The following is a 22,740-nucleotide window of genomic DNA, read 5'->3' as shown; positions in this document are numbered from 1 at the left end:
CACTGGGACACCCCACAATACGTAAATAAGGGGATTTTCACTTACCCATCCAGGCGCAGGGCAGCTTAGAAACAAAAAGCCCAATCTTCACCCATCACGGCGGGTTCCTGTTACTTGAGGACCTTCAAGGACTGGGTATCCTTTTCATGTTTAGGGTCCACTCCTGTAAAGCACCCTGCAGGAATGCCTTAGCATTAGGATTCCACTTTGCAGGGTCCAGCGCCCGGAGGTAGCATTACAGGCAAAACCTCGCAGGATCTTGTGTCTTCTTTGAGAGGCTCGGGTACCATTTAATCTAAGCATATTGAGCCTGTGTCAAATGGATCTGATCGGTCAATCCCTTGATTCATTTAAGAACCGTTTGTGGGACTAGAGACCTGGAGCTCAGAGAGCTCAAACAAACATGCCCATCCACCTTGCAGACACTGGTAAAAAACTGATGTACTTCCTGTATGGGAGGGGTTATATAGGGGACCACTTCCGGTCTAAGACTTTGTCTACCAGTGTCCATTCACCTAAAGATAGCGTAAAACCCTAGTAAGTAATGAATATTAGCCTAACTCTGTGTCCCATGATGTATGAAAGAGAAACTTTAGTTTCACACGTACATAAAGCCAACACACACTTACCTAATCCAACAACAGGAAATCCCTGAGGCTTCATCTGAGAAGATGTCTGCATCCCTTGGGGTGTGCTGTTTCTGCTGTCATCCATTCCAGCAGATAAATCTTTCCTTGGTACTTTTGGTGCAGTTACATCATCAATCATTCCCATTTGTTTCTGTCTTCTGCGTTTCTTACTCCATAACTCATGGCAGTCTTGCCAAAGAGGAAGGCTACAGGAAATGGAGGGAAACAAATCATTACATAGCTCGAAGTACCAAATCTAGATACTTGTAAAGCACAATCCTCAAACCTCCTTTACCTTTCCTTACTGAACCAAATATGACTCCATTCGTGTACTACGTGTTCACTGTCCCGTACACTGCAGCTCACAGTGGGAGGGTTTCAGTAACAGAAGCAGTCTTGGTAAATCAGATACTAGGACAGGACTAGGGGAGGTCAATGGTTGATTGACAAACTACAAACTAATTGCAGCTTTTAACTATAATTTAAAAATCACACAAACTGCTTACACGCCTGGAAACAACTAAATTCATTTTCCAATAAAGTCACAAAAGGATTGTAGCGCCGCTCCAAGCTGGAGTCTTCTGGATCTCCCTGCTGGTACTCAGAACACGAGAGCGGGTGTCCGAATGCACCAATTCAGAAGTGTGTGCAGACAATAAAGGTTTAAGATTGTAAATGTCTCCTCTTCGTAGGAAAAAACAATAAAACCCAACAGTTTCTAACCCTTCTGTGCTCCACCCAAAATCAAAAATATGTTTTAACTGGATTTCTATTTATTCACTTATTACCCCCTTTCACACTGGGGCCGCGGCGTTTTAGCGCTGTTTAGGTGGCGCTTTTCAGCCGCTAGCGGGGCACTTTTAACCCCCAAAGAAGGGGTTAAAAGCGTCCGCAATGCAGCACTTCTGAAGCACATTTCAATGGGCAGGGCGTTTTGGGAGTGCTAAATACAGCGCTCCCAAACCACCCCAAAGATGCTGCTTGCAGGACTTTTCCTAACTTCCCACAAGTGCACCACCCCAGTGTAAAAAGTCACACTGAAATGAATGGGAGGTGGTTTTCAGGCACTATTTCTAGCGCTAAAACACCTGAAAACTGCCTCAATGTGAAAGGGGTCTATGTGTCTATGCGTCCAAGCATGAAAACAGAATGTCACACGGTTTCCTATATCTCTCTCAGGACTTCAAGGTGAGGACTGCAAGATATATCCCAGCAGTTCTGGGCAACATCTGTGCCTGTTGTAAAACCAATAGACAATGCTATCATATGCCCCTAAGAGCCCATTCACACAGGGACGACTTGTCAGGCGACCTAGTCGCCTGACAAGTCGCCTCCCGTTCTGTGCTATGGAACCGTTCTAAGGGGAGCGACGCAAGTCGCTCCGACTTAGAAAAAGGTTCCTGTACGACTTCGGGGGCGACTTGCATAGACTTCTATACAGAAGTCGTTTTGCAAGTCGCCCGGGCAGTCGTTTGCAGGTCGCCTTGCTGAGGCGACCTGCAAGTCGTGTTGCCCCTGTGTGAATGGGGTCTTACAGATTCTAAAAAAAATAAATTGTTGCGAGCTGTAATAGATACATCTTCTCCATTATCTCTTGTGTGAGTGAAATGTGCCTGGCAGCTAAATAAAACCAGTGGTACTGATCCAGAACATACACTCACCGGCCACTTTATTATTAGGTACACCTTGCTAATACCAGGTTGGACCCCCCTTTTGCCTTCAGAACTGCCTTAATTCTTGGTGGCATAGATTCAACAAGGTGTTGGAAACATTCCTCAGAGATTTTGGTCGAAATTGACATGATAGCATCACAAAGTTGCTGCAGATTTATCCGCACATCCATGATGCAAATCTCCCATTCCACCACATCCCAAAGGTGCTCTATTGGATTGAGATCTGGTGACTGTGGAGGCCATTGGAGTACAGTGACCTCATTGTCATGTTCAAGAAACCAGTTTGAGATGATTTGAGCTTTGTGACATGGTGAATTATACTGCTGGAAGTTCAAACAGGAAGCCAGGTGCAAAAAAGTAAAACCAAGGAGCCAAAATTAAGAAGTCACGCTGAACCGCTGCTAACACATTCAAATGACCAAATGATAAGGGACAGAAATAACAGACTAGGGGAGCGCAGATCCAGAGGGTGGCAATCAGTCAATTAGGATAAAGTACCATGAACAGTTTATTGATAAAAAGCTAAAAAATTGGGTATCTACAAAATACAATTGTAAATATATATAAAAACGTCAAGGGAACATGAACTCACTGTGGCGATGACAGTGATTAAGCCAAAGGTGGTGAAAGGATGGCGGTCTCACTTCTGTGGAAGCTGTAGGGGGAAGGGGCTAGTAACCAAATACTGGGGAGCCAGATAGAATCCTTCCAGGTGCTGTATGTGGTGATCGTGGCCAGATCACTAGGTGACCTTAGAGGGGAAGGAGACTTGGCATGGATCCAGGGTACACGACCACTGTACCCCCAGGGAGGGGAGGACTGAGCCGGTGCAGTAGCCGGTGGTACCAGGGGATGAATACTGGAAGGATTGTCCAGTGACCGATGAGAGCAAAGCTCCACTTCCGGCTGTCCGGACACCACAGAGCTCCTTCCTGGCCGCATCACACGCTCCAATCACGGAGAGACATCGGCGGACCACAGCGGGTCATGTCTCAGAACAGGGGATGGAAAGTGAGTCAGGATGACAAGGAGGTGCCGGAGCTTGAGCGGTGTTGAACTACATGTTTCGTGGGTTTAACCCCTTCCTCAGATTACACACTGTGTACAAATCTCCAATTGTATTTTGTGGATACACAATTTTTTATTTATCAATAAACTGTTTATGGTACTGATGGATTTTATCCTCATTGACTGATTGCCACTCTCTGGATCTGCGCTCCCCTAGTCTGTTAATACTGCTGGACATCAGCAAGGCATTTTCATCCACGCAACTGCCACTCACTGGATAGTTTCTCTTTTTCGAACCAATTGCTGTAAACCTTAGAGATGGTTATGCGTGAAAATCCCAGTAGATCAGCAGTTTTTGAAATACTCAGACCAGCCCATCTGGCAGCAGCAACCATGCCATGGTCAAAGTTACATAGTTAATCAGGTTGAAAAATAGGATTTTTTAAAACAGCTTACCTGTAAAATCCTTTTCTTTCGAAGGACATCACGGGACACAGAGCCACAGTAATTACTGATGGGTTATATAGGTATCACTGGTGATTGGACACTGGCACACCCTATCAGGAAGTTCAACCCCCTATATAATCCCTCCCCCTTGCAGGGATACCTCAGTTTTGTAGCCAAGCAATATAGTGTATTAGAAGAGGGGCGGGACCTCTGTGTCCCGTGATGTCCTTCGAAAGAAAAGGATTTTACAGGTAAGCTGTTTTAAAAAATCCTATTTTCTTTCTCGAACATCACGGGACACATAGCCACAGTAATTACTGATGGGATGTCCCAGAGCAATGCTACCTGAGGGGGGGGGAACCACGACCAAGTAGGGTGCAATCAGACCTAAGGACCCTGTTCCGCTGCCTGCAGCACACTACGCCCAAAGGCGATATCCTCATGCCTTCTCACATCCACCTGATAGAATCTGGTGAATGTATGAACTGAAGACCAGGTTGCGGCCTTGCAGATTTGAGCCATAGAGGCCCGGTGATGCACTGCCCAAGAAGCACCAATAGCCCTTGTGGAATGTGCCCTGATCTGAAACGGAGGAATCTTCTGTTTCAAACCGTAAGCTTGAATGATCAACTGTCGAATCCATTTAGAAATGGTAGCTTTTGACGCTGCCTGTCCTCTATTGGGGCCCTCTGGCAGCACAAACAAAACATCCGTCTTGCGGATCTGAGTAGTTGCCCCTAGATAGGCCTTAACTGCTCTTACTACATCCAACGAATGTAGAGATCTCTCTTCCGGAGAACAGGGATCTGGAAAAAAGGAAGGTAGAACAATGTCTTGGTTTAAATGAAAATCAGAAACCACCTTCGGTAAAAAACTAGGATGAGGGCGTAGTACCACTCTATCCTTGTGTATAATCAAATAAGGCTCCTTACAGGAAAGAGCTGCTAATTCTGATACTCTTCTAGCAGAAGAGATGGCCACCAGAAAAATTAATTTCCTTGTCAACAAGACCAAAGGAATCTGACTTATTGGTTCAAAAGGCTGTTTCTGTAACACAGCCAGGACCAAATTCAAGTCCCAGGGGTTTAGGGGCGCTTTAACCGGAGGATTAAGACGCATCACCCCCTGCATAAAGTTTCGAACCAAAGAATGGGAAGCAAGTGGCCGCTGAAATAATACTGATAAAGCAGAAACCTGGCCCTTGATGGTACTCAAGGCCAGCTTCATCTCTAATCCCATCTGTAGAAAATCAAGGATTCTACCTATGACATATTTCCTGGGATGCCAACCTCTGGATTCACACCAGGTTATATAAGCCTTCCAGACTCTATGATAAATCATCCTGGAAGCTGGCTTCCTTGCATTAATAAAGGTAGATATGACAGGACCTGAGAGCCCACGACTCTTCAGAACGTGGGTCTCAATAGCCAAACCGTCAAATTTAGCGTTTGTAAGGCAGGATGGAACACTGGACCTTGAGATAACAGGTCTGGGCGTACCGGTAGGGTCCACGGGGAACCCACCGTCATCCTTACTATTTCTGCATACCAAGTCCTTCTGGGCCAAGCGGGGGCCACCAGAAGTACCGACTTCCTTTCCTGCCTGATCCTGCGAAGGAGTCGTGGTAGTAGCAGAATAGGCGGGAATGCGTAAATCAGTGAGAACCGATGCCACGGAATCACCAACGCATCCGTCCCGCATGCAAGAGGATCTTTTGTCCTTGCCACAAATCTGTCTATCTTTTTGTTGAATCGGATGCAAAGAGATCTACATCTGGAACCCCCCATCTTTGGCATATGGCCCAAAAGACGTCGGGATGCAGAGACCATTCCCCTGGAAGTAACTGCTGGCGACTTAGATAGTCCGCCTGCCAATTCTCTATTCCCGGGATGAAAACTGCCGATATGCATGGCACATGCATCTCTGCCCAGACTAAGATCTGGTTCACCTCTTTTTGAGCAGCTCGGCTCCGGGTGCCTCCCTGATGATTGACATAAGCCACTGCTGTGGCATTGTCGGACTTGATCCTGACCGGACAACCCTGTAGCCTGATAGTCCAGGCTTTTAGAGCTAGATGTATCGCCCGGATCTCCAGAATGTTGATGGGTAAGGTCCTCTCTGTCTTGGACCATACCCCTTGGACCGCAGCCTGTTCCAGAACTGCTCCCCAACCTGACAGACTGGCATCTGTTGTTACCACCGTCCAGGTAACCGGTAGAAAGGATTTCCCCTTCTGCAGGTTTTCGGGTATGAGCCACCAATTGAGGCTCTGACGAACCGCATGCGACAGGTGCATCGGAAAGTCTAATGCCTGAACCTTCTTGTTCCAGGTCGACAGAATACTGTGTTGCAGCATTCTTGAGTGAAACTGAGCATAGGGAACTGCTTCGAATGAAGACACCATCTTCCCTAGTAGCCTCATACAAAGGCGGACTGAGGGACCCTTCTTGGTCCTTACTGTCAGAATCAGCTCTCTCAAAGCAGTGATCTTTGCCTGGGGTAGAAATATTTTCTCCTGGCTTGTATCTATAATCAGACCTAAATACTCCAGTCTTCTTACTGGTTTTAGGAAAGACTTTTCTAAGTTGAGGATCCAACCCAGGTGTTCTAGATACCTGACCGTGGTCCTCAAGTTTCCCTTCAAAGAGGCTACCGACCGGTCTATCAAGAGCAGGTCGTCTAGGTATGCTATAACAGCTATACCCTGAGCCCTTAATCTGGCCAGAGGAGGAGCCAAGATCTTTGTGAACACTCGAGGTGCAGTGGCTATCCCGAAAGGCAGAGCCACAAACTGGAAATGGCGCCCTCCTACCTCGAAGCGCAGAAACATCTGATGAGCAGGAAAAATGGGCACATGCAGATATGCATCTCTGATGTCTATTGATGCCAGAAATTCTCCTCCCTGCAGGGTGGGAACTACTGTTCGAATTGATTCCATGCGGAAGGATTGAATCCTTAGGAATCGGTTCAGATCCCTTAAGTCCAGAATGGGCCTGACATCCCCATTTGGCTTTTGGATCGTAAAAAGGTTGGAATAGAAGCCCAATCCCTGGTCCTTTGCGGGAACTATCATAATGACCTCCTGCGACAAAAGTCGCTCTAACGCTAGAAGGAGCGACTGCTTCTTCTCTGGGTCTCTGGGAACATTTGATCTGAGGAACCGAGGAGAGGGGAATTCCTGAAACTCCAGCTTGTACCCTAAGGTTACCGTGGAGATTACCCATCTGTCCTGGAAGTCCTCCTGCCAGAGCTCTGAGAACTGTCGCAGTCTTCCCCCCACTCGAGTGAGCGGGGGCGCCCCCTCATGCAGAGGTCTTAGTGTTTTGCCTAGTAGGCTTCTTTCCCCAGGACTTCTTTTGTCCCTGGGGTTGACTCTTGTCTCTGGACCCCGATGGAGGCGGCCGTCAAGACTGCCTGGAGGCTGAAGCCCCCGGCGCTGGGGAAAGAGTCCGTTTGAAAGAGGGACGCTTACTCTTCTTCTTGACAGGTAAGAGAGTGCTTTTCCCACAAGAGATTCTCTTGATATAGTTATCCAAGTCCTCTCTGTCACGGGCATGGCCAGAGCGGAGGCTGTTGGAGAGGACTGTGTGCAAGCCTGTTGCCCACCGATTATGGGCCCTAGCATTTGAGGTGAATGAGAAATCCAGTCTGAACTGTATTAATCGGACTCAGTCATGTATATATTGTATGGGGACTCCTTACTGTATATTTGTGTCCCTGAAGAGGGAGGGGGGATTCCTCCAGCAGCCCCCTGCTGATAAGACTGATTCATTCTGCTGGGACACATCCTGTGAGGAGATGCTGGTGTTATCAACATGTGTTTATGTTAATTGAGAGAGCTGATCACATTAGCCACCAGCCCTGGCTAATAGACAAATGGTCTAGGCTGAGGAGGGGGGAGATTGTTGTTTGTATTGTTAATTGTATTAATGTGTGAAGCTCGGTGCCCACAAGACTGTCATCTGGTATGGGTACATTTTGTAGTAAATTAGGTCATATTAATTAGGTTAGCTTTGAGTCATCCCTGCTGTATAAAGGTCTGTGAGATCTCAAAATAAAGACAGTTCTGATGTACTCCAAGACTGGTGTTGTCTAGTTCTTGGGGTTCCTATAGCCAGATCCATTGGACTCGTGTTCCAGAACTTAGGAAGTGGTATATGACGGAAGCACTCAAGCGGAGTGTGGGGCGTTCCGTGACATTGGTGGCAAGCAGCGGGAAAGCTTCCTGAAGTCTGGGACATCCAAACTTCCATCTGGATCCAAGGTCCAGATAGCAGAAGAGGAGAGGTACAGATACCAGCCGCCATGGATGAGGAATTCAGAAGGAGGTTGCGAGAGATGCAGATACAGCACAGAGGACCAGTATCGGAGCAGGTCCTGCTGGGATGGTGTGATTCTATTCGCTGCAAACTCTGGAAGGAAGCGCTAGCCCGTGAGCAGCGACACCAGGGAAAAGTTCTCCCCTCCATTCAGGAAAGGTACTGGTCGCAGTACGGACTGCGGGTGCGGTTTTTGGGAGAAAAACCACACAAGAAGCAGACAGCTGAATTAAGCAGGCTGGTCTGGGCAGAGATGAAGCTGGATGAGAGCTACAGAGCCCTCCGGTGGCATGTATCCCAAGCATGTCCCTGGATAGCGGATGACAGCCCAACGGAAGGCTTAAGCTACGGCGGCTTGGGACTGTTGTTTGTGAAGCTGACAGGGGACCCTAACTTTGGGAGTGATTTGGAGCGGCGGGTGGACGAAATCATGGATTTCAGAGAAGGGCTACTGAACATTTCGGAAGTGCACTGGGCACAGGAAGATTTGGAGTTTCTGGCCGTTCAGGAATGGGAGCTAGAGATCGCCTACAGACGGCTGCTAGACATTGCTCAGTGCCAGGGCTGGGCTCCCTTTGCCTGGGACTATCAGGAAATACCAGCTGACAACCCTGAAATCCTGGCTGAAGAGTCGGCAATGTGGCAGAGCGATAGTGTGCTTTGCCAACCTGCCCCCACAGCTAAGGAGGCGGAGGTCTTATGGCAGGTGCAGCAAGTGCTGACTGACCTTGATGATCCTGTTTCTGCATGGGATGATCTTGGATGGAGGAATGTGCCTGTCCAGCAGCATGCCAGAGAATCTGCAGTGGAAAATCTGGAGATTGCCATCCCCAAAACTGAAGTGCTGACAACAGGGCAGAGCTCTGCTAACCTCTGCCCAGCACTGATGGCATCTTCTGAGTTCCACGGACAGGAGATGGTGAACCTCTATCCACAGACACCAGTTATAGAGGTAGAGGATTTAATAGACTTTTCTGCTGAGGAAGAACAACCTGATGAGCCTCCAGCAGAAGAGCTGCTATCAGGGCCAAAGTTCACTGTGTTCTGCCCAGCACCAACAGTGGCTTCAGCCTTCCTGAGAGAAGAGGTAGTCAGCCTTTCTCCCACAACAATGACAGGGACATGTGATTTTCTGCCAGCAGCATCTATGGAGTTAAAACAAACTTCTCCAGCTGAAGATCTGGTAACTGAACAGAGGGTCCAAGACCTCTGTCCCACACTTTTACCAATTCCAGAGACTGGGGATTTAATAGACGTTTCTGTAGAGGAGGAACCACCTGGCAAACCCCCAGCAGAAGTGCTGGTAACCGGACATAGGGTCCAAGACCTCTGCCCCACACCTGCAGCAATTGTGGAGTCCCAAGGTGAGGAGGTTGCAGTCTATCGCGAGCTGCAGATCAGGATCCAAGGAGAGAATGCAGTCATCACCTCACAACTGCAGCTTGATCTGGTGTCGGTTGATGGGGCTTCAGTCCCCACCTGTATACCTCAGGGATGCTGGGCAGTCGGCCCAGATCCCCAACAGCAGGATGGAGTGAGCCCAGTCCCCCTGTCTTCTCTCCAGCGGCAGAAAGGATTCCGGGGAGAAGGGCCAGTCCGGGCCTCTCCCCAGCGGCAGATATGTTCTCTGAGAGAGGCAGAGGATGGCTGGGTGAGTAATGCACTGTTTGGGATGATTTGTTTGGGGTACTGTGTGGGTACAGGCAGTAGAGGACTGGAGCTGTGGACTAACTTCAGAGTCAACCCGTCTGGGGTCTCCTCCTGTGTTAGTCTCCTGCCGAAAGGGGAGAAATGTCACGGGCATGGCCAGAGCGGAGGCTGTTGGAGAGGACTGTGTGCAAGCCTGTTGCCCACCGATTATGGGCCCTAGCATTTGCGGTGAATGAGAAATCCAGTCTGAACTGTATTAATCGGACTCAGTCATGTATATATTGTATGGGAACTCCTTACTGTATATTTGTGTCCCTGAAGAGGGAGGGGGGATTCCTCCAGCAGCCCCCTGCTGATAAGACTGATTCATTCTGCTGGGACACATCCTGTGAGGAGATGCTGGTGTTATCAACATGTGTTTATGTTAATTGAGAGAGCTGATCACATTAGCCACCAGCCCTGGCTAATAGACGAATGGTCTAGGCTGAGGAGGGGGGAGATTGTTGTTTGTATTGTTAATTGTATTAATGTGTGAAGCTCGGTGCCCACAAGACTGTCATCTGGTATGGGTACATTTTGTAGTAAATTAGGTCATGTTAATTAGGTTAGCTTTGAGTCATCCCTGCTGTATAAAGGTCTGTGAGATCTCAAAATAAAGACAGTTCTGATGTACTCCAAGACTGGTGTTGTCTAGTTCTTGGGGTTCCTATAGCCAGATCCATTGGACTCGTGTTCCAGAACTTAGGAAGCGGTATATGACGGAAGCACTCAAGCGGAGTGTGGGGCGTTCCGTGACATTGGTGGCAAGCAGCGGGAAAGCTTCCTGAAGTCTGGGACATCCAAACTTCCATCTGGATCCAAGGTCCAGATAGCAGAAGAGGAGAGGTACAGATACCAGCCGCCATGGATGAGGAATTCAGAAGGAGGTTGCGAGAGATGCAGATACAGCACAGAGGACCAGTATCGGAGCAGGTCCTGCTGGGATGGTGTGATTCTATTCGCTGCAAACTCTGGAAGGAAGCGCTAGCCCGTGAGCAGCGACACCAGGGAAAAGTTCTCCCCTCCATTCAGGAAAGGTACTGGTCGCAGTACGGACTGCGGGTGCGGTTTTTGGGAGAAAAACCACACAAGAAGCAGACAGCTGAATTAAGCAGGCTGGTCTGGGCAGAGATGAAGCTGGATGAGAGCTACAGAGCCCTCCGGTGGCATGTATCCCAAGCATGTCCCTGGATAGCGGATGACAGCCCAACGGAAGGCTTAAGCTACGGCGGCTTGGGACTGTTGTTTGTGAAGCTGACAGGGGACCCTAACTTTGGGAGTGATTTGGAGCGGCGGGTGGACGAAATCATGGATTTCAGAGAAGGGCTACTGAACATTTCGGAAGTGCACTGGGCACAGGAAGATTTGGAGTTTCTGGCCGTTCAGGAATGGGAGCTAGAGATCGCCTACAGACGGCTGCTAGACATTGCTCAGTGCCAGGGCTGGGCTCCCTTTGCCTGGGACTATCAGGAAATACCAGCTGACAACCCTGAAATCCTGGCTGAAGAGTCGGCAATGTGGCAGAGCGATAGTGTGCTTTGCCAACCTGCCCCCACAGCTAAGGAGGCGGAGGTCTTATGGCAGGTGCAGCAAGTGCTGACTGACCTTGATGATCCTGTTTCTGCATGGGATGATCTTGGATGGAGGAATGTGCCTGTCCAGCAGCATGCCAGAGAATCTGCAGTGGAAAATCTGGAGATTGCCATCCCCAAAACTGAAGTGCTGACAACAGGGCAGAGCTCTGCTAACCTCTGCCCAGCACTGATGGCATCTTCTGAGTTCCACGGACAGGAGATGGTGAACCTCTATCCACAGACACCAGTTATAGAGGTAGAGGATTTAATAGACTTTTCTGCTGAGGAAGAACAACCTGATGAGCCTCCAGCAGAAGAGCTGCTATCAGGGCCAAAGTTCACTGTGTTCTGCCCAGCACCAACAGTGGCTTCAGCCTTCCTGAGAGAAGAGGTAGTCAGCCTTTCTCCCACAACAATGACAGGGACATGTGATTTTCTGCCAGCAGCATCTATGGAGTTAAAACAAACTTCTCCAGCTGAAGATCTGGTAACTGAACAGAGGGTCCAAGACCTCTGTCCCACACTTTTACCAATTCCAGAGACTGGGGATTTAATAGACGTTTCTGTAGAGGAGGAACCACCTGGCAAACCCCCAGCAGAAGTGCTGGTAACCGGACATAGGGTCCAAGACCTCTGCCCCACACCTGCAGCAATTGTGGAGTCCCAAGGTGAGGAGGTTGCAGTCTATCGCGAGCTGCAGATCAGGATCCAAGGAGAGAATGCAGTCATCACCTCACAACTGCAGCTTGATCTGGTGTCGGTTGATGGGGCTTCAGTCCCCACCTGTATACCTCAGGGATGCTGGGCAGTCGGCCCAGATCCCCAACAGCAGGATGGAGTGAGCCCAGTCCCCCTGTCTTCTCTCCAGCGGCAGAAAGGATTCCGGGGAGAAGGGCCAGTCCGGGCCTCTCCCCAGCGGCAGATATGTTCTCTGAGAGAGGCAGAGGATGGCTGGGTGAGTAATGCACTGTTTGGGATGATTTGTTTGGGGTACTGTGTGGGTACAGGCAGTAGAGGACTGGAGCTGTGGACTAACTTCAGAGTCAACCCGTCTGGGGTCTCCTCCTGTGTTAGTCTCCTGCCGAAAGGGGAGAAATGTCACGGGCATGGCCAGAGCGGAGGCTGTTGGAGAGGACTGTGTGCAAGCCTGTTGCCCACCGATTATGGGCCCTAGCATTTGAGGTGAATGAGAAATCCAGTCTGAACTGTATTAATCGGACTCAGTCATGTATATATTGTATGGGGACTCCTTACTGTATATTTGTGTCCCTGAAGAGGGAGGGGGGATTCCTCCAGCAGCCCCCTGCTGATAAGACTGATTCATTCTGCTGGGACACATCCTGTGAGGAGATGCTGGTGTTATCAACATGTGTTTATGTTAATTGAGAGAGCTGATCACATTAGCCACCAGCCCTGGCTAATAGACGAATGGTCTAGGCTGAGGAGGGGGGAGATTGTTGTTTGTATTGTTAATTGTATTAATGTGTGAAGCTCGGTGCCCACAAGACTGTCATCTGGTATGGGTACATTTTGTAGTAAATTAGGTCATGTTAATTAGGTTAGCTTTGAGTCATCCCTGCTGTATAAAGGTCTGTGAGATCTCAAAATAAAGACAGTTCTGATGTACTCCAAGACTGGTGTTGTCTAGTTCTTGGGGTTCCTATAGCCAGATCCATTGGACTCGTGTTCCAGAACTTAGGAAGCGGTATATGACGGAAGCACTCAAGCGGAGTGTGGGGCGTTCCGTGACACTCTCCAAACAACCTTGCACCACGAAATGGAAACCCAGCCAGTAGCTTCTTACATGGTGCTTCGGCTGACCAATTTTTCAACCATAGGATTCTACGTATATGCACCAACCCCAGTGAAAGACGGGAGGTTTGCACGATAGAATCTCTAATGGCGTCAACCACAAAGCATAAGGCCGCTGGAAGGTTAGCAAACCCCTGGGCCTGCTGTTCAGGTAATACTTTGATGACCTGCTTAACATGGTCTCTTAAGTATTGACAGACTCCAATCGCTGCTACTGCAGGTTGGGCCACTGATCCTGCTAAGGAGAAAACATCCTTCAATAGGGATTCCATCCTTTTATCTACAGGATCCCTGAGCATCTGAGCATTGTCTACAGGACAAGTCAGGCTATTATTTACGGAGGAAATGGCGGCATCAATAGCCGGTATTCCCCACATTTTAATAAACTTTTCTTCCATCGGATAAAGTGTTGAAAACTTTCTCGGCGGAAAAAAACGTTTGTCTGGGTGATCCCACTCAGAATAAATAAGCTTTTCAAGTAAAGTATGAACAGGAAAAGCATGTGCTGCTTGGAAAGGTTTCAGTGACCCCAAAGCAGAAGAGGATTCTTTAGCAGTTTCAGGTATGGGCAACTTAAATGTGGAGCGGACCAATCCAGTGAGGATCTGCACTAAGACTTTCTCCTCTTGGGAAGTCGCAGAGGGTCCCTCTCCACCTGAATCCTCCGAAGAGGAATCATCCATCCCATCCCGATCCTCTGAAAGGGATTCATCTCCTTTATCCCAGAGCTCCTCTGTCTGAGGGTCTTGGGGAACAGAGGAAAGCCTAGTGCGTTTTCTTCCACTGAGTGAAGACGTAATCACGGCCATTAATCTTTCCTCTAGACCATTAATGGTTGAGGAAAAAACCTCTTGTGTAATATATACAGGGGCTGAAGTGCCAGAAGCAGGTGTAGCCCCTGACCCCGATGGCTCTCCCTGGCTAGCCGTCCCTGGCCCATCTTTAGGGGGGGGGGGGATGCTGCCGACAGGGGGCCCTCAGAACCTGAACGAGATCCCCTAGTGTCTCTGGTTCCTGGGGTGCTTGAACCTCTTCTACCCATACTGCAAAGCAACAAGGTGTGAGGTATACAAATGAACACTGCCCGCTGAGCGATGTAGTCTGGCTAAAAGCCTTGCTACCCAATGCTCAGTCTGGTGTTACTTCAGTAAATGCTGCCTAGGAGAATGCCTGTGTCCCACCTTACATGCGACCGTCAGCTCTGTGTCTCTCAGAAGGCTGAGTGCACCTGTACAGAGTGCCTTTAATAGCCTGCAGCTGGCCTGAGTGGGAGTCTAAGCACTCTGTGCTGACGTCCCGCCCCCTCCTCTACCGCCCCCCCCTCTCGAAATTTGGAAAAAACGAGCGCTTCCCGCGCTGTCGACTCTCCTGTCATGCTTCCGGAGAAAGGCTGGGGATGGGGGGGGGGGAGGCTGGTAACAAGATCTGCCTGAACGGCTATCTTGAGAGATGGTGGCCATTAGGCCGCAGAGCCCGGGTGGTATAACCACTTTCTAGACCCCTGTGGCCCCTCTCTAGCCTGGGGGGGAACATTCAAACATGAGAAATCCCCCTTTCCACCTTACCTGTTTGCAGCCTGCTTGAGACGCTGGGACATAAACAGCGATTACAACACCTGAGACAGAGTCAGCATGTGTAGGTTTGTGCTCTTGGCAGCCCCCGGTGGTCACAATAGGCATAGCATGCATTTACCTTAAAGGAGAAAAGCCACCAGAACTCAAAAATTCTGTGGAATCTCCTCTTACCTTATCCAGCCGCAGGGTGCTGTTTACACAGACCCAATCTTCACCTCTCACGGTGGGCTCCGTTTGAAAAAACCATCAGAGACTGGGGCCCCCATCAGTAGGGGGATCCAACAGTTCTGGGACCGTAAAGCACCTCGCCAGAAATTAGGAAGTTTAAAGCCATTTTCTGATCTGCGGGGTCCAGCTCTCTAAAAAGAGAAGCATTACGGGTAAAACCTCGTTTCTTCGGACACGAGGCCCGGGTACCATTCAATTCGGCCATGAAAAGACACTTTGAATGGATCCGGTTCGCCTGGCTTGCCCCAGTATAGGATCTTAGGATATTCCCTTTGGAGCTCAGCACAGGACATCTTTACACGTCCATCACCTAAGACACTGGCGTAAAAACTGAGGTATCCCTGCAAGGGGGAGGGATTATATAGGGGGTTGAACTTCCTGATAGGGTGTGCCAGTACCATACCATAAAAACAAATAAAGAATAATATCAAACAATCCCATATACCCAATCCTATACCCACAGTTGATCCAGAAGAAGGCGAAAAACCCCAGCAAAGCATGAACCAATTTGCTACAGCAGGGGAAAAAATTCCTTCCTGATCCAAGAGAGGCAATCGGATTTTCCCTGGATCAATTTTACCTATAAATGTTAGTACCCATTTATATTATGTGCACTTAGGAAAGAATACAGGCCTTTCTTAAAGCAATATACTGAGCTGGCCAGAACCACCTCTGGCGGGAACTATTCTACATTTTCACAGCTCTCACTGTGAAGAAACCATTCCGTATTTGGAGATGAAATCTCTTTTTCTCTAGGCGTAAAGAGTGCCCTCGTGTCCTCTGTGTTGACCGTAAAGTGAATAACTCAACACCAAGTTCACTATATGGACCCTTTATTTATATATATATATATATATATATATATATATATATATATATTTGTACATGTTGATCATATCCCCCCCTTAATCTCCTCTTCTCAAGAGGGAATGATTTTATACCTCTTATCAGTCTGGCTGCCCTTCTCTGCACTTTCTCCAGTTCCCCGATATCCTTTTTGAGAACTGGTGTCCAAAACTGAACTGCATATTCCAGATGAGGTGTTACTATTGACTTGTACAGGGGCAAAATTATATCTCTCTCTCTGGAGTCCATACCTCTCTTAATACAAAAAAGGACTTTGCTTGCTTTGGAAATCGCAGCTTGGCACTGCATGTTACTATTGAGCTTATGATCTACCAAAACCCCCAGATTCTTCTCCACTATGGATTCCCCCAGTTGTACTCCCCCTAGCATGTATGATGTATGCATATTCTTAGCCCCCAAGTGCATAACTTTACATTTATCAACATTAAACCTCATCTGCCACATAGTCGCCCAATTAAACAGTGCATTGAGGTCGGCTTGTAAATTGGAGACATCCTGTAAAAACGTTATTCCACTGCACAGCTTAGTGTCATCTGCAAAGACTGAAATGGTACTTTTAATCCCAGACCCTATATCATTTATAGAGGTATGAAAAAGTAAGGGTCCCAACACTGAACCTTGGGGTACACTACTAATAACCTTAGACCATTCAGAGTAAGAATCATTAACCACTTCTCTCTAAATTCGGTCTTTTAGCCAGTTTTCTATCCATTTACAAACTGAAATTTTCAAGCCTGTAGACTTTACCTACATGAGCCGTGTGTGGGGAACTGTGTCAAACGCTTTTGCAAAACCCAAGTATACCGCGTCCACAGCCACCCTTCTATCCAAGATTTTACTTACCTCCTCAGAAAAAGAAATCAGGTTTGTTTGACAACTTCTGTCTTTCATAAACCCATACTGTCTGTTGCTTAAATTATTTTTTTCAAGTAAGAACTCGTCTATGTGGTCTTTTATTAAACTCTCCAGTATCTTCCCGACTATAGAAGTTAAACTAACAGATCTATAGTTACTTGGTAAAGACTTTGTTTCCTTTTTAAATATAGGCACCACACTGGCCCTCCGCCAATCCAGTGGTACTATTCCCGTCATTAATGAGTCCCTAAAAATTAAGATACAATGGCTTTGAAATGACAGAGCTCAATTCTTTTAGGATCCGTGGGTGGATGCCATCGGGTCCAAGTGCTTTATCGACCTTTATTCTGTCTAAATATTTCTGGACCATATCACTTTTGAGCCATTGTGGAACATTTGGGGCTGTGTCACTACCACCTCCATTATGGACATGAGCTCCCCCATGCTCCTTTGTATACACAAAACTGAAGAATGTATTTATTAAATTTGCCTTTTCTTTGTCCCCAGTCACCCACTAATTTTTGGGGGTTTGCCCTATTATCTTTTGCAATCTGTCGTTAGTTTTGTATTTTTGCTTAAAGTCACTTAAATCCCCTTTCTTGCCCATTCTGATGAACTTCAGCAAGCTGTCATCACCATGTCTAGATGCATCGAGTTGCTGCCATGTGATTGGCTGATTACCAATTTGTGTTATCAAGAAACTGAGCAGGTGTACCTAATAAAGTGGCCAGTGAGTGTATATCAGTATTGGGTGAAGGTGGCTGTAAAGGAGCAGCAGTACCAACTATAATGAATGTTCTGTACAATTATTAAAGAAGCAACACTAATGAAAATGTAAAAAATACAAGATCAATAAAATGCCTTGTACACAAAGATTTTAGAAACAGCTTACTCAGGGGGGGCCATTTTAGATGGGTCTACATCCCGGAGAAATTCGCATTGTAGAGCTTGTTCAGCAGTACACCGTTTACTAGGGTCCAATGCTAGCATGTGGTCAAACAGGTCCAGTGCAGGAGTGGGTATGCTGGTGGTAGAAAACAACAGTAACAGTACCTGTAAAACTCATAATGCATATTAGCGCTATTTTGCTTTCCTGTACACCCATCCTCAGTGTTAGAGATTTTAGGGTAAAGTAGGGCGTAGGATACTCAAATATGCTACAGACAGAAACCAGTTTTCCAAATATTTTCTTAAGACAGTCTGCATTAGATTTCGCTGTCTAGAATATAATTTTATACTACCCCAACTGTAAAAGGGACATTTAAAGTGTTAAGTTGACCTTTAGTAACTCTTCACAAAAATCCCCCTATGCAACTCCAGATCACATAAATAGTACATACCAGCATTCCTCATTTTAAAATGCTGCTACTGCTTTACACATGCAGCTGTGGGGGCCTCTACCAAGAAATTGCTGGCCCTTCAATCCTGCTCGGTCTTACTGTTTGCACAATGCTACAAGTGTGTGCCACTAGCAGCTGCTCAGCCCCTCCAAACTGCACACAAGCTCAGTGTGCTCTCACCTTCTCCAGTTGCAGTGGCTAAACTCAGACATTGGAGCTAGAGAAGTAGAGCATGCACTGCACATGTGTACAAATTGAACAGCCCAGAACAGCTGCTAGGGGGCACACACTTGTAGCATTCAGCCTGTCCTGCAAATGACAAGATGGAGGAAGATCGAAGAGTCAATAGGTTTTGGGGAAAGACCCCCATAGCTGCATATGTAAAGGAAAGCAGGAGCAGCCTTTTTAAATGAGGACTGCTGGTACTATTTATGGGATCTAGAATTGCGTAGATGAATTTTACTAGATTAGATGAAAGTTACTAAAGGTTAGCTTACACTTTAATATGACAATATTGCTTAGCAGGCACCAGCCTGTTTGGTGGAGCAAGAGGCAATTTCTAACAGTTTTTAAACTCTGTACACACTTTCAGGTCCGATGGCAGCCACTGAACATCTGTCAAGCACCTAATTTTTACGCTCATGTATATTAAGCCTTAACACATTAAAGCGGTTCTAAAGGCTTAAGATATTTTTTTTTTTTTTTTTTTTTTTTTTTTACCTTCATGAATTCTATGGAGGATCGGGGCTGCTCTGTGCAAAACCATTACACAAAGCACGTGAGTATAACAGGTTTGTTTGCTTTTTTAAAGAAAGCCTTAATATCACTTTAACCTAACACATCTTACAACAGATCTTAAGATTTGTGACACAAGCTCCTAACTCATTTGCTCGTTTTGAAACCTATGGTAAAGAAAGTATTCTTACAAAGCAAACTCCTCTCTGATTTTTCGTCGATATTGCTTCTTTGGTTTCATGGTGTTGAAATATGGTAACTTTATCACATCAGGCCAAACAGCAGGGCATGGACTTCCACACATGCGGCTTAAAATGAAAATTAAAAAAAAAATGCTATAAATATAACGTTCTAATGACTGCAATTAAAGAAAGTACAGTACATCAAAACAAAGGCAGCTACTTTGTGTACCTTGATTACAGACAAAACAACTTATCAGACTAATAGGTACTAATGACACTATTGTGATAAGAGGCCCAATTGGCTCAACCTACAAAAGGCCACTTATGGTTGCTTTGGCACAATGGCATACAAATAAAAATAGGCCAAAACGGAACTCACCTTATTAATTCAAGTTGTGCAAGTTCTTGATTAGCTTGGAAGATCGGTTTCTTTGTAAACAACTCGCCAAGAATACACCTAAGACATTAAAACAAGGAGTCAAAGGACCGTATTTATTATATGCCATTTTTCATTTGCACGATTATAAACCACTTCACCATTCAGCACAACATCACACCAGAACCTCTCCCAGCTACCCGGATCGTGTGAGGAGCCTGTGGGACGCAGTAGAACTGCCAGGACTACATACCTATGATGAGCATTACACCCACTTATATCTTATACCCGAATGCTCCAAGCACGCAGTGGAGGGAGGAGGACATCACTAGTGGAATACTAGGAGCCCGATTACACCCCACGAGGGACCAAGCTCCCAGGTGGATACTCGACCGTCCATACCAGGCAGTGGAGGAGGAAATATCCCGGTAAGTGGGCCACCAGGAATAGGAGTGTACTTTAGTACATGCCTTTCACCCCAGCAGGGGTAAGGTGCTCTGGTGAGTGCAAATACGAGAGGGGAGCATGAAAAAGTCACTAATATACCTCTGGCACTGGAATTCATGTAGACTGTCACCATTTTTTGAGTTTGCACCAGTCACTTTTGGGAGTTCATTTTGATATATTATTTTTGGACTTTTTCACTTATCGACAAATTTTTTTATGCATTTACATACTTTTTATTACTAATATATATATATATATATTTTTTTTACTGTTTTTTGCTCAATACGTTATAGCACATGTTTTTTACAAGTCATTACATGGTACCCATCATACAGTGCACACAGCCTCACACCTGTGTTTGGGAATTTGTTCCCCTGTATTACCTGGAATACTTTCCACCACCCCCATTTTACATTTTATGATAGTTTGGTTTCGTAGAACAGTGCCACTTTCCCTTTCTTTGACTTTATAGATTATAAACCACTGTCTTACACAAGGGTCACATTTCACGGAAACAGTAAACAACAGTTTTAAAATGAAATGCTAGCAAACAAAGAGATCATAGCAAAGTATCACAGAACATACCAGAAGGTTATTTTACTGCTGGGGAAAATCATGTCCACTATCGGCAAACATCACAATATAAACACAAGTATAGACGTATGTAATCATTTACTGGAAATACTTAAATAGTATATGAAGCTTTCAGAATAAAAAGGGAGCTGAGAATAACAATCTAGTATGCACACATACTAAATGCACTACAGTGGTCCACATTTATATTACTCACCCACAGCTCCAGACGTCAATGGCTGGAGTGTACCGTTCCTCCCCAAGCAGCAACTCAGGAGGACGATACCATAATGTAATCACTTTATTGGTGTATGGCCGACTAAAACAAGGAAAGAATAAAAAAACACTAGTTTAAAATAAGTTACATATAAAATGCATACAGAAATGTACAAAAAGCTAGAGCTGTTTAACCACTTGTCGACTGCCGTTGCTTGACGGCAGCAGAATGGCACTCCTGCGAAAATCGCCGTCGCTGACAGAGCGAGAACGGGGATTTGTGTGTGTTAACACACAAATCTATGTTCTGTCAGGGGTAAGGAGACTGATCTGTTGTTCCTAGTATATAAGAACAACGATCGGTCTCCTCCCCAAGTCAGTCCCATCCCCCCACAGTTAGAACACACATTTAACCCCTTGATCGCCCCCTAGTGTTAACCCCTTCCCTGCCAGTGACATTAATACAGTAATCAGTGCATTTTTATAACACGGATCACTGTATAAATCTCAATGGTGCCAAAAGTGTCCGTACTGTCCGCCGCAATGTCGCAGTCAAAAGATTGCCGCCATTACTAGTAAATAAATTAAAATGGCATAAATCTATCCCCTATTTTGTAGACATTATAACTTTTGCGCCAATCAATATACGCTTATTGCAATTTTTTTTTACCGAAAATATGTAGAAGAATATATATCGGTCTAAACTGATGAAGAAATTTGATGTTTTTTTTAAATTTTGGGATATTTATTATAGCAAAAAGTAAAAAAAATTGTGTTTTTTTCAAAATTGTCTTTCTTCTTTTGTTTATATCGCAAAAAGTTAAAACCGCAGAGGTGATCAAATACCACCAAAAGAAAGCTCTATTTGTGGGGGGAAAAAAAAGGACATAAATTTGTTTGGGTACAACGTCGCATGACCGCGCAATTGTCAGTTAAAGTGATGCAGTGCCGTATCGCAAAAAACGGTTTGGTCAGGAAGGGGGCAAATCCTTCCGGGGCTGAAGTGGTTAAACAAACATCAGTTCCAGATCTATGGAAATCCACTTTCGGCTATCACATCCAGAATATAAATGTCATTCAATATGCTCTGTGCTTTTCTCAAATATAATCCACTATATGCCACTGTAAACCAAGGTGACAGAATAGTTATAGAATGTATATACACCCACCGTATATTGTGTAGTGCACTTTATATCTTAGAGATTACTAAAAGTACACTAAATAGACACACAAGTATGTTACTAACTTTGTATGTACAATATAAAAACTTTACTGCTTATATTTCTTTCATGTTATGTTCATGTTTCACGTCTCAAGTCAGTAAAGTACCCACAGAGTGTGTGTCAGCTGGCACTTTAGTTATCGAGTATCATTGTATTATATTTTGTTATTTTTACGATAAATGATAACAGCCCTCAGTGAGTTCAAGTTCATGAACAAGATCTTACCTTTCTTCTGAACTGTACAATCTTGCTAGTCCAAAATCTGCAAGTTTGATCTGCCCCCTTGTGGAAACAAAATATAAAGAATGAAGCAATACACTACAACAGTATACCAATCACAACACACCGCAAACGAAGAAAGCATTTTTACAGGCTATAAAGATGCAGCATCTTTTTTTTAAATCAATGTATAGGTGTCAGGCCACAATGAATTTTAATCTGCATCCTTACATGGTATCAAAAGGAATAAATCACTGAAGAAGTAATTCACAGGTTAAATGAGGACTATACTGACAAATCTAACACACACAAATACATTTGTAATCTATTACAAATATTCAGGACTCCCCCACGCCCCCAAACAAAAGGGATCTGCAAATTGTTTAGCAAGACCATAATTTGAAACTATAACAAACTTATTAACACAACATATTCTACAGTTGTACTTAACCATATCTCACTGAACAAATTGCTGTAAACAGCTAAGGTCCCTGATATTTTATAAAAGTGCACTTTTTTTTCTATATGCCTAACAATTGTGGCTGGCTTCCCAAGTCCATGCACCACATCCCCTACTTCATGAACTCAAAATTTCAAATGGGTTCAATACACATTGGGGTTAATTTACTATAACTGGAGAGTGCAAAATCTGTTGCAGCTCTGTGTAGAAACCAGTCAGCTTCCAGGTTTTATTATCAAAGCTTAACTGAACAAGATGAAGTTAGAAGCCAATTGGCTATCATGCACATCTCTG

General features: G+C 45.7%; 1 protein-coding gene across 2 annotated transcripts in view; it reads right to left on the bottom strand.

Moving 5' to 3' along the window:
- CDK13 (cyclin dependent kinase 13) overlaps window positions 1-22,740 on the bottom strand; it is a 92,724-nt gene that overhangs the window by 10,453 nt on the left and 59,531 nt on the right. For both annotated transcript variants that reach the window (XM_073630527.1, XM_073630529.1), the window contains 6 exons: window positions 21,993-22,049; window positions 20,546-20,647; window positions 19,312-19,389; window positions 18,942-19,058; window positions 17,568-17,699; window positions 630-835 (listed from right to left, as the gene is read on the bottom strand). In XM_073630527.1, the coding sequence (XP_073486628.1) occupies window positions 630-835; window positions 17,568-17,699; window positions 18,942-19,058; window positions 19,312-19,389; window positions 20,546-20,647; window positions 21,993-22,049 (692 nt within the window). The remainder of the gene's footprint in view (window positions 1-629; window positions 836-17,567; window positions 17,700-18,941; window positions 19,059-19,311; window positions 19,390-20,545; window positions 20,648-21,992; window positions 22,050-22,740) is intronic.

Source organism: Aquarana catesbeiana, linkage group LG05 (genome assembly GCF_042186555.1).
Source record: "Aquarana catesbeiana isolate 2022-GZ linkage group LG05, ASM4218655v1, whole genome shotgun sequence".
Taxonomy (NCBI): Eukaryota; Metazoa; Chordata; class Amphibia; order Anura; family Ranidae; genus Aquarana; species Aquarana catesbeiana.
Note: the sequence above shows the minus strand (reverse complement) of the source record. Positions and strands in the feature narration are given on the sequence as shown.